Source organism: Typopeltis vanoorti, chromosome 15 (genome assembly GCF_054136105.1).
Source record: "Typopeltis vanoorti isolate ZY-2024b chromosome 15, IOZ_Tvanoo_1.0, whole genome shotgun sequence".
NCBI lineage: Eukaryota > Metazoa > Arthropoda > Arachnida > Uropygi > Thelyphonidae > Typopeltis > Typopeltis vanoorti.
Window position 1 is genome coordinate 42892945 of NC_143563.1, and position 13663 is coordinate 42906607.

At 35.3% G+C, this 13663-nt stretch overlaps 1 protein-coding gene across 1 annotated transcript in view; it reads right to left on the reverse strand.

Moving 5' to 3' along the window:
* Positions 1–689: 689 nt before the first annotated feature.
* The window catches only part of LOC150098706 (serine/threonine-protein phosphatase CPPED1-like), a 135494-nt gene continuing 122520 nt past the window's right edge, over positions 690–13663 (reverse strand). The window contains exon 6 of the mRNA XM_090405909.1: positions 690–2507. Within this exon, the coding sequence (XP_090262035.1) occupies positions 2305–2507 (203 nt within the window). The 3' untranslated portion in view covers positions 690–2304. The remainder of the gene's footprint in view (positions 2508–13663) is intronic.

Consider the following 13663-nt stretch of genomic DNA (forward strand, 5'->3'; position numbering starts at 1 on the left):
CTCCTGCAATGAGTACTTGAACTCCCTGGAGGTGTTGCATGATAATAACTTATTAAATTCTTATTTTAAAATGGTTTCTTTACTTCTGCATCCTAACGAACATGGTCTTCTTTGTCAATTTGATAAATTTATTGTGTTAATAACTGTGTTCAGTTTCCCACACAATGGTAGAAAATATGCTACCATGGCACTGGAGCAGTTTCCAAGGGTACCAATAACAAAATATTTTATCAGCTATCAAAATTGTGACACTAAAAGCTAAGGCATGTAACTATGAATTTGCGAATAGTGCCAAAAATTTTGTTAAGCTACTGTTTCCACAGGTTTCTAATAGATGAAGTATCTGGCCAGAGATGGATAGAAAGATAACACTTTGTAACATCTGTGTTATTATATTTATGCTTCACATAACTGGCTGTTCTTTTTGTCTTCCCTCTGATGTGAGGAGATACCATCATGCAATGTTTTTTATATTAAATATTTTTTTTTTTTTTTTTTTTTTTTTTACATAATTTATATGTATAATAAGCTCATATCTAGGAATTACACATCTCTATTAATAATGGCATTCACATGCGAACTTCACAAGAGTTATTTTCTAAATGAATATTTTGATACAAATGCATTAATTGGAATTGCTGATTTTATTGAATTTATTATTCTTTTTCTATCAATACTTTTAATTGCAATGGACTAGAACAGACAAAATCATACATAAATAAAGGCGATATTACTCACTAATTACATACACAATCAACTGTTAGTGATTGCTCACAAAAACTGTCCGAATATATTGTCATAAATGATTGGCAAACACATAAATAAATGCCTATCCAAATCTTCATGAATGCTTATATCATTCATGATTGCTTTATCAAGCCACTGAATGTTTAAATTAAGAAATAAAATAAAAAATATATCAGATTATCAAATTTTAGGGTTTCAGTATTTGCTGCACTCAAAACTTGGTGTCTCTAGGCACTGCCTTAGTTGCTTAGTGAGTTATGATGACCCTGAACTTATGTCTCTTCTACAGATATTTTCATTGGCAATATTCTACTGAACTGGCTGCCACCATTATATATGAACATGAATATTATTATTAACATCTGACCTCCATGGAGTTGGAGACTCATCATGGGAGGTACACACTAGTGCACACAACTCATCCAACCATGCCTTAAACTGCTTCAATGTGTCTACACCCACAACACACTCAGGCAATACATTCCATTCATCAACATGAGCCACTGCAAGTCAACATTTTTTTTTTTTCCCCTGTCAAGTTTACCCCTGTCAAGTTTCAAATATACCTAATCAACTTCTCTTCCTCCTCTATCATTCCATCTACCTTGGTGCTTTGGAACAATCTTCCCCACACAGTTTTCCTTAAGGCTTTTGTTCAAAAGCCTTAGAGAAAACTAAGGTTGTTCAAACACATATTAATAGATTCCTTCTTTCTTCTTGACCACTTTCCTATACACATGTTATATGTATAGGAAAGTGGTGGTTAAGAAGAAGAAAGAACTTGACCACTTTCCCAAACACATGTTATGGGTTTTATAGGTATGGGTGGGGCGATATAAAAGAAATTACATTAAACTTTCTGATAGTAATTTTGATGAGTTCATCATTTACAATCTGCATATGCCAACAACCAGAGATTGATCGATGATCATATATTATGAAAATCAAAGTACATCTTTAGATGTTAATCCTCTAAAAAAAATGTTCCTCACAAAAAAAAAGAGAAGAAAACTACTTGCTGTATTCAGTATGCCAAACACAGAGCAAAACAAGAGTAGAATGCGAAAACAATAAAAAATAAAATAATAATTACAGATGACTCACTACAGCAAATATTGTTACAACAAACTTGATCACTATTAACAAAACTACTGAAAAATTCTAATCAAAACATCACTGGTGAATACTATTCTAGAGGAAATTCACTATAGCAAACTATTCCTGAGTATAAATTTCTAGAGGAAACTGAGAGGTTCCTACAAATTTATTATAGTGAGAGCTGTAATAACTATTCTTTTAAATATCTATTAAAGATAACAATACATTTTGGAATTTTAAAAAAGAAAAACAAATTTTTTTTAATATATCTTTTCAGTAGTAATTCTGATACATCAGTTCTGAGTACATCATTAGTATTTTAGGGTTAAATGATGAAAACGTAAGAAAATCAAAGCATGATTTTTTTTTTATTATACTTTATATCTTTAACAAAACAACATAAACATTTTATAATACAACCTTCAAAATATTATAACAATATTATTCGCTTTCTAAAAATCATGATAATTTAATTGTTTCTGGAATATCATCAAGAGCATAATAATCGTGTTTTATAGTATCATCCAGAACTTTTACCACTCTTAGTCCAGATTTATCATTCCCTAGTTGGGCTGATATTGCTGATGTAATTACCAAATCAATATCTCCAGCATATCCTCCTGCATTACGATGATAATGACCACAAAAAATAGCTCTGATACCTAAAAAATAAATAATTTTAGCCAGCAAAAGGATGAGAAATTATTGTAATGTATGAGAAATTTAGTTATTTCACTGATAGCAGACATTATATATGAACATGAATATTATTATTATTAACATCTGACCTCCATGGAGTCAGAGACTCATCATGGGAGGTACACACTATTGCACATAATGCTCATCCAACTGTGCTTTAAACTGCTTCAATGTGTCTACACCCACAATGCATTCCACTGCAACCATTCTCCATGCAAAGAACCTACTCCCCACTCCTCTGCTCACACCCTACTTATACAGTTTCCAGCAATGGCATCTTGTTCTACACCCCCTCTCCCATTCTATGAAAAATCGCTTCCATCTTGACCCAATAACAACCCCTGATTAGCTTATATGTCTCAATCATATCTACCCTTCCTCCCATACACAAGGCTCTTACATTACAACTTACATTCTCTCAATATGTCCTTGTACTCCACATTCCAAAGACCACTGACCGCCTTTGTGAATCTTCTCTGGACCCTTTCCAACATATTCTCATCACCATGAAAACCCAGTGATCAAATCTGTGCACAATTATCCATATGAAGCCTGATCAAGGCCTTATACAATGTCATCATAACCTCTCTATTTCTGCATGTCAGGGTCCTCCACATCATTGCTATTATCTGATGTGATGTCTTCACAACTAGTGCAATGTGGCCCCTGAATTTCAGGTCCTTCCTCAGAGGAAGTGGAGGAGAGCTTTCATCTTCTCCACTTCCCTTAAAGTTTCCCCACCAAGTGTATATTTTGCATCCTATTGTTGCTTATCAAATCTCAAAATCTTACACTTTGCAACACTGAACTGACAGTTCCACTTAAATGCCCATTCGTGTAATCTATTCATGTCCTCTTCTAAGGCCATAACATCCACTTGACTCTGCATTGCTCTCTCCAGTTTTGCATCATCTGCAAACAGCTGCATATCACTAGTTAAACCCATCCCAATATCATTAACATACAAATTGAACAACAATGGCCCCAAAACTGACCACTGCGGCACACCAAAGTGACCTTTCTCTTTTGGGATACTGCACCCCCATATACAACTTTCTGATACCTATCTGATAGCCAGTCACTGATCCAACTCAGAGGTCTGTTATCCAATTCCATCTGCTTCAATTTATTTAAGAGCTTGTCATGTGGCAGTCTATCAAAAGCCTTTGCAAAATCTAAGCACGCCACTGTATATGCAACTCCTCTGTCCAAAGTATTTTCCACCTCGTTAAAGTACATAAGTAAGTTAGTGAAACATGATCTCCCCTTAAAAAAAACTATGCTGATAACCACAGAGAATACTGCTGTTGTCGACCCATTTCTGTATCCTACTTCTTACCAATCTCTCCAGTACCTTCACCACAACTCCAGATATACAGACCAGTCTATAATTTGAAGCTACAGTCTTACCACCTTTATGCAGTGGAACAATTTTATCCTACATGAAAAAAAATAATTTTTTTCATGTAGTACTATCGTATCCTGTACACCCCTTGAGGGTACATGGCAGGAATTTGATGATGATGATGATGATGATGACAATTTTATCCTCCTTCCACTCCCTTGGAACCTGTTGTTGTGACCCAATATTTTATTTTTTCTTTAAATTTGGTTATCATGTACACTAACTATTTTCCTATGGCCTTGCCTATGTGAGAGCTCTTCGTTGCCAATCTCTCTAACAATTCTAAGAATATTTATATTTTTTACAGACTGCGCCACCTAGAACTTGTAGATTAATAAAAGTTAATCAAGGGATTGGTAAGGAGTAAAAGACAACACAAAATACTCAATTGTGACCCTATACTACTTTCTACTAATTTTCCTCCTGCCCAGATTCATACTTAAATTATACAAGTGGTGCATTGAATTCCATAAAGAAAAACACAGCAGATTAAACAAAATGTACAAGTTACACAAATTTTAAGGGATTCATTTAAATATGGTTATACAATACATCACTTCTGATGACTCTAACGCTTTCCACAGAAAAAGCACAAAAGTTTTCTATCTTTATCTTACTATCATACACAAGATCTCACTCTCACACTATAGTCTCAAAATATAATTTCCTCATTTGAGTCTTAGTTAACATTTACTCCTTGGTTAAATTTCCTTTAAGCATACTTTTAGATATATTCAAATTCTGACTTAGTTAAAGGCTGTACCAATTCTTAAAACTCCAATATATTTTATTTCTTTTTTACTGAAAACACTCTAAATTCTCATAAATCTTAATCACTATACGCATAGCTCACAGTAATCTTACAATCCTTAAAATCTCAATTATCAGTTATTCCTTAAATAAAATCCTCTTTACTTATCTCAGACATTTCTTTCTATAATCAAACTCGTAATACACTTATTCTTCCCTTATTATTTTGCACAATAACTTTCTTTCTTAAAGTTCCTTCTAAGAAATGTCTCTGAGTTTCTCTTTTAAGTTAACACAATACTAACGCCATGGATTTACACACTGAAAATAAGTGACATAAATTCTACTTATCTATTCATGGAGGTTCCGTTCCTTTGTTGCACAGAATCTCTCCCTCACTGCCCTTTCCTTCTGTGTGGCACGGTTTAGACTACCGATCATCGATTGGCTAATTTGATTCTTCTATCTGGCTTCCTTTGTTTCAGTCTTTTGGACATGTACACTCTTAGACGTTCCTTGTAGCATAGCCTGCTGCAGCATTTCGGAATTTGGACTTCCCGCCTAAAAACCATCCAATCGCATACCAGCGACGGACCTTACGCCACTGGGCTTCGGTCAACAGGAGACAACTCAGGAACAAGAACAAGAGAGCGAGAGGGGGGGGGTTTACTTACCCTTATATACCTCTTCCCTAATGGTCATCGCCGTAACCTTTTCTTTTCACACGCCACATAGAAATTGCCGTCGTAATTGTACGACATCATGCCGTCCGGTCGCTTCCTCCACTTCTACTTACGTTCTACGAGGACGAGACCTCTTGGGGTAGCTGTATGCTTCCCCCTCCCCCTTTTGAACGTTTACACAGATTACGTTGGCCAGCCTTTGCACGTTATTTCACAAATTATAAGGTTATTTTTAATAATGTTAATCATAACTCATTTATAGATCATACACTTGATAATTACACTCTTATTTCTACATATTCCCTTTTTTTTCTCTTTACCAAGTATTCAGAAACTATTTATACCAAGATATCAAGCATGTTTAATTTTTTATATTGGGTGTTCACTCTGTTATACCATGATAAGATGAAATATCTTATGTTCCAACTTATCAGGGCATAACACTATGCTGTTGCAAGACTTTTGTTAAACAGGCATGCCAATGCTACTGCCAATTCCCTGGAACATTCCCTTAAGATGCATAGTGATATGTCATCAAATCCTATTGCCATTAAGTTTGTTTATTTCCTCAAATAAACTCCTGCTCACTCACAATTAAGCCATCTTCGCCTATGTCCTCCACACTTAATTTCTTCATGATTCCACCCTGATCAGAATGAAACACCCTTATAAATTGATCTGAATACCTCAACAATGTCTTCGGCAGCAGTGACCATTATACCACTTTCACCCGTTAACTTCATCTTATCATGATCATTCTTCCCTCTACTTTCTACATATCTAAAAAAACTCTCTAGGGTTTTTCTTTGCCTGATTTGCCAATTTCTGCTTATACTCTACTTTTGCTTTCCTTACTAACTGAGTCACCCTCTTGGCTTGTTCTTTATACTCTTCATGTGACTGATCATTACCATTATTCATCTGTTCCTCCAAAGTACTTTCTTTTTTTAGATTTCATGCTTAAGCTCCACATTCATCCACTTCACATCTACCTTATTCAGCCTTTTGACCTTTGGAATACATCCACACATTGATGCTGTTATGTATTTCTTTGTTAGTTCCCATGCAGCATTTATTTCCTTACTGCTCAACTCATCATTCCATGTTATAACTCCAAGCTGTCTCCTAAGCTTGTCATAATCACCAACCTTATAATTCCACATATATCCTTTCCTCACAAAAGTCTGCATATGACTGGCCACAACACAGGTGATTACTTCATTATCACTTTCACCAACCGGAGGAAAATGTGAAACCCTCTCATAATTACATCCTCTGATGAAATGATCAGATCCAGAACTCTCAATTCTCATGTGTCCACCTTTATGTGCTGTCTGAGATAGTTATCTCTCAAGAACTTGAGAAATTCATTTTCCTTTTTCCAAATGCTATCTCTTCATTCCAATCTATACTACCATAATTAAAATCACCCATAATAATTACCATTCCTTTGTTCGCTAATCCAACTAACAACATCCAACTAAATGTCTTTCTCCCCACCTCCATGTTACACCACATTGCCTCATAACCATTGCCACTATTTCCCCCTTTCATATCTACTTATGTGGACTTAACTCCCCTGCTATCATCAGCAGCACTCTCCCTCCCTTCTTACTCTTTCTATCCTCATGAAAAATACTGTATCCTTCCATTTCTATTCCCATTACAATATCATCTTCATTCAACCATGATTCACTTATTCCAATGATTTTGGGGTGAATAAACCAAATCACTGAAATCATTTCATCCCCCTTATTTCTGATACTTCTGGCATTTGTTAACAAGCACAGCAGTTTTTTCAGAGTAATTCTGTTTGATCAAAAATATAAATTATCAATACTACTTTTTATGGTCCTATGTGCATAGGACTCTCACTATAGCAAACACATTAAATAACTCACTGCATAATAAACTAACAAAGTCACAACTAAAGCCACCCACGTAGGTACACTGTTTGTAGAACAATGCTGTTTTAACAAAAATTCATTATAACAAACTACTATATCTTATAGTCTCTGCAAGTTCTTTATAATGAGAGTTAGCTGTATTGAAATGCAATGGACACTATTAATTGAGTATGCAGAGCACATGCCATCTAAACTGCTTTTACTCAGTTTTATTCATTCTCTTACTACAATAAGAATTAGAGGATTCTTTGAGCACTCATAAATTTACAGTCAAAAAGTATAAAAATGCACTTCAAATACACTACCATCTATTTATGATATAAATAATCTTAATTACCGATATTTATAATAACTAGAGTCCATCCAGTCCATTCAACAATTCTGGAAGTGATAATAAAAATTAATGATAGTTCTAATTATTCATTCATTTTTTTCTCACCTTTCTTAACAGTGATCCCAAACTTGAAACCTGTAATCTGGGAAGAACAACATGAAGTACGGCACTGATAACAGACTCAAAATATATTAGTGAGAATATCTGAGGAAAGAAGAGAATGTAGAAAGTAAAACTGCCTCCAAATTATGAACAATCTGTCATATCAAGACAAACCATTTACAATTTTTCATTATTTGTTATCATTTCAAGTTTATATGCTAAACTGAATGCAGTGTTTCAAGTTTAATAGCCTGGGATTTTTTTTTGGTCAACATTCAAGAAGGATATATCATGATTATACAATAATTCTTTACAGTTCAGTCAGTAATAGGTTAACTACTTTAAATTAAAGATATCAAGAAATCATATACTTGGTTTAATCCTTTATCCAAGTGTAAGCAAACAAAGTTTGCACCTCAAGCATTTTCGACTGGGGCAACTCGTATACAGAAGCTAATGACTTCACATTGCTTGCCTAAGTATCCCATAATGCAAAGCACATATCCTTACAGGTATCTAAAATGCTATGCATTTTAGATACCTGTAAGGATGACCCATAAGGATGGGTCACTACCCAGACCAGTTTCAACCTTTATTGAAGTCTCTTCAACCATACAAAGGTTGAAGTAATGCAGAAGTCATATTTTCATATACGAGTTGCCAAAAGGTATCACACCTTATTATTAAATTACTCTGGATTAGAGAAAGTTGTTGGAAGTTTTTTTCATCTTAATAATAAGGTGCGACACCTTTGGCAACTCGTATAGTCTCGGTGAGTCTTTGGACTCCCTGGAGGTGTCAAATAATAATTATAATGGCTGAAATGAGATTTAGGAGAGTAACTGTACGATACATGTGAGGAGATTATAAAAGAATTACAGAAATTATAAGTATTAAAGAAACAATCACTAATGCATTATACAAAAGCTGCAAAAAATGAACACAAGAATTCCAAAAGAAAATTTTAAAACACAAACTTAAAGGGAAGAATCTATAGGAAAACAATATAAAAAATGACTACAGAGTAGCATGTATGTGACATAGTAAATAACTTTTTTATTATGTAAATATTTCATCTTATGTATCATAAGATATCATCAGTACAACTAACAAACAACAATAGGAATTGAATTCAAAAAACAGTAGTGCACATGCTTAAACTGGAATTTCTCTATGCATACAGTTGGTGTGTTCATGGACTAAAAACTTCTGGGCTGAAATTAAAATATAGCAGATAAATTACTGAATATAATTGAGAATAACAATTTTCCAAACTTTTGGAATAGTGAGACAGTCATTTTGATTAAGATTAGGTCTATGAAGTAAGGCTTCAGCACTTTCTTCATATATTCAAAGCTTAAAATATTATTATTATTATTTTTATATGGTTGCAAATCTACAATACATTAGTACCATACATAGACTAAGGATTAGATCATCTGAAACTATGGCTAAGAAACCAAACATGGAGTTTCCTTCCCTTCAAAGCTCCAATAAGTAGGATGTGATCTCACACTGGACAATCATCTTCTACTTAAGGACATTCAAAAAAAAAAAAAATCAATGCTACTATGGAGTTTGAACCAAAGCATGTTAGGATGCTATTCATTCACCAATCAGCCTGACAACTACATGCTATGATAACGGCAACAATGCAGGATTTCATAACAATTAAAAGTTGTCTAAATTAATTGAGCATTTATTTCAGAAACCCATCCTGGGATAAAAATACAGATTGCTTCCAAATTCACTATAGCAAACCCTCTGTAAAGCAAGTTTTGCTAAAGTGAATTTGGAGAAGAAATGTATTTTTAGCAGTAGCACTAGCAAAGCTGCTTTGTTCTAGCTGAGTTTGTAATGCTGCAAAGTATATCTATCTTTTGACAGAGCAGAAAGAGAGTAGAAAAAGTTAGAAGAGCTTTTGACAGAGTATAACATGAACACTTTTTCCATTTACCATTTCTACTCCATTTACCCAGTACCAGTTTGAAGCAGTTGTGTAGCAGTGTCTAGTTCAGTGACTTGTAAGTGTGGATGTAGTGAGGTTAATACTTAAGTATTTTTGTCCTTCATTTGACCAGTTGCATTTGATTGGAGAATCCATTCTAGTTTTCAAATTGCCTGCCCACAAAGCCAGAAGACTTTGCCTTGGAGGCTGTGCATAGAGTGCATGAACTCTGTGGATTGCTTTCATTTCTTTATCATTGCATATGATGATTTTTACATTATCTGCATATGCTGATAGAGCCATTGTTTATCTTTAGACAAAAAAGTGCTTATCTAAAACAGTTCAACTACTATACAGAGAAGCACTTTTTTGTCTAAAGAAAAACAACAGCTCTATCAGCATATGCAGATGATGTCAAAATCATCATATGCAATGATAAAGAAATGAAACAATCCACACAGTTCATATACTGTATGCACAGCCTCCAAGGCAAAGTCTTCTGGCTTGTGGGCAGGCAATTTGAAAACTAGAATGGATTCTCCAATCAAATGCAACTGGTCAAATGAAGGACAAAAATACTCATATATTAATCTCACTACATCCAAACTTGCAAGTCACTCAACTAGACACAGCTACACAACTGCCTCAAACTGGTACTGGGTAAATGGAGTACCATACGAGCAACTTCTACATTTAGGGGAAGAGTGCTAATCATCAACCAGATTCTGCTAGTGTGTTATGGCACACTTTCAAGGTATTAACAATGCCTGAAGACTTTTCTTCATCAGATCCACAAGTCAGTAACACGATTCCTCTGGAACAAAAACTGGACAACCTACTCAGCACTCTGTAAGCCAGGACCTAATCTCTCTTGAAAACAAAATCACCTCCTTCAGGAATATCTTTCTTCTTAGGACGCTCCAGACAAACCAGACATAGACAAACCTATGTAATAACGCTTGAATACATTCTTAAAGAAGAGGATTTGTGTTATTTACAATCCTTTGAATGGTCAATGTACTGCCACCTCTGAAACTGCATCCATTCACCCGCAATGCTTTACAATGCTGGAAAAACAGAAAGCCTCATTACACATTAACTGGATCATCCCAGGAAGCAGTGTTCACAGAACCTCTGTTCTCTAACAGAAACATTAAAGTCCCCGTGGACATGGACTTTAATGTTTAACGTGGACATATATATACATCCACGCTACCGGCCAGGACGTATATATACGTCCAAGTTACCATGGATGCGAAGTACATATTAAAATTGTAATACCATTGACATTACATTGAAATATATGATGGATACAAAGCATATGAGGATGCATATTTGATCCATAATGGCCAACATTTTCTCTTTGCTACCTGCAGCTGGGCAGGAATAAAAACTATAGGAGGTCTTCTAACCGAGAACTGGGAATGGAAAACCTTCCAAATTTTGCTGTTGAAAATGTCCAAAGCTAAAAGAAGGAAAGAACTTAGTAAGGAAGGCGGAATCAGACTGAGAGAGATAGAGAATTAGCCAAACAGGCCAAAGTAAACCTAAAAGAGTTTTTTCATTATGTAGCAAGTAAGAGGAAAAATGACTTTAAACAATGCTCATAGTAGGAAGGTGACTGAACCAAAAGAAATAGTTGAGTTGCTGAGTGATCATTTTGCAAAGGTGTATCATCCAGGTGGTGATTTTACAGTTGATGATGTTACAGAGATGCATATCAACACTGAGGTAGATGAATAGGGGATGCTCAGCATGTTAAAAAATTGAACGTGAACAGGGCAGCAGGACTGGATGGCATATCAGCTCATGTACTATGTGAATATGCAAGAGAATTAGCATTGCCTTTGACAAAGTTGTCCAATTCAAGTCTCAGCTTTGGCAGGGTTCCAAGGGAGTGGAAAGAGGGTAAGATAGTAGCATTACATAAAGGTGACGCTAAGACAGAGGTAGCAAACTAGAGACCAATTAATATATCAGGAGTGATTGTTAAAGTAGTAGAAAAGTTGGTGAAAGGTAAAATACAACAGTGGGTGGATAGGGATGCAATACTCTATAATGGGCACACGGCTTTTTAAAGGGTAGGGCCTGTCTTAGTAACTTATTCCCATTTATAATAAAGTAACAGCAAAATTGGATAAAGGTAATGGCAGAATCAAGCAGGTTCTCTGCTTGATTCTGCCATTTGGCAGAATACTACATGAAAAACTACTACAAAAACTAGAGGGATGGGAATGGATATCAGGCTAGTAGCATGGATAGGAGGTGGCTAACAGACAAATACCAGAGAGTAGTATATAGTGGAATGGAGTCTAGAAGAATTATGGTGACTGGTGGAGTACCTCAGGGTTCAGTACTAGGGCCACTACTCTTTAATTTGTATATCAATGACACAGGGAAAGATTTAAGTGGGGATATTCAGTTGTTTGCTGGTGATGCAAAACTAGGAAGAGCAATAGTTGATAAAGGTCATCCTGCAGGATGATTTAAATAAATTGTCATTGTGGGCCAAGGATAATGATTGCCAATTTAATGTTGCAAAATAAAAGGTTATGCACATCACATCAGGCTGAAAGGGCTGCATATGGTGTATCATATCAAAGATATTGGTTTGCAAGAAATTGGTGAGACTTGGGGATAACGGTGAACAAAGAGTTGAGGTTCAGAGGACATATTGCAAAAGTTGGCAAAATAGCTCAACAAATAACTTGGATGTTAAAAAACATACTAACAAGAAAAGATCAGGAAGTTATTATCCCTCTTTATAAGGCTATGATTCAGCTACATTTTGACTACTGCACACAGATTTGGTTACCTGGGTTTCTTGGGGGGACCAGAAGATGGTCAAAAGGATTTAGAGACGAGTGACCAAGAGGGTGACAGGTTTGTGGAATACTCCCTACAAAGATAGGTTGAGGATTTGTGGGTTACAAAGTTTAGTTGATAGGAAGAAAGAGGAGACATGATAGAAATGGTCAAGATATTAAAGGAATTTTATAAAATTGACACAAATGAAATTTTTCAATATATGACAAATAGTCAGAGAATGGCCATCCATGGAAGTTGTGTAAGAGTATGGTTAGCAGTGGTGTGCAAACCAGATTTTTTGCATGGACAGCTGTATGGATTGCCAGAAGTGGTTGTGAGTTCTCTGATGGCGAATGGATTCAAGGAGAGGTCTTGTAAAATCTCACATGAATGTTTTTGTTTTATGCTCGTTTTTACAACTTTTTTTTTTTTTGAAAGGGAATTATCATTGTTTGTGAAAAATACTTTTTTTTGTATGTGAGTATTAACTTTATCACAAAATTTTGTGTTATTCAAATTGGTGTTGCATGAGTTGTGGTGTCAGCATATCTTGTGGTTTATGTGACTCCAAGATAGGAATCAGAGAAGACAAGCATGCGTGCTAGGTGCAAGACTTGAGGTATAAAAGCTTTCACTTCAGGAAGGAAGGGTGTCTTTTTCTTCCCTGGGATTGTCGCCATGTAAAAGTCTACTGCTGGTTGTCGGAATGTCTAACACAAAGCGATCTGCACATGACGTCACTGAGAGGTCGTCGGTAAGGAGAAGCATTTGTCAGTAAGAAGGTTATTCATCGTCAGATAGGGCAATCGTTGTTGGCTGAGGTCTTTCATGTTGTCTGGGAAAGGAATTTACCGATACTGAGAAAGAAAATTACCAATCAAGACAAAGAAATTGGGAAGAAGGATGAAACAGGTAGATAGCTAGAAGGAAAGGAAGTTTACTGCTCAGATGAAGAACTGAATAAGGGTTGTCCTGCAAGAATTAATTCCATGGACAATAGTTCGTCCTAAGTACCTAAGAGAATGTAAAATTGCTTCTGGGCAATTCAAGTAACGTGTTCTTGTTCCCTATTCAGTTGTGTTAATATCATATTGTTTATAATATTTTCAAATAAGTACCTAATACAAGAGTTGGCAGACTGTTATATATGGTGAATTTAAATTAATGTTAATGAGCTCATGC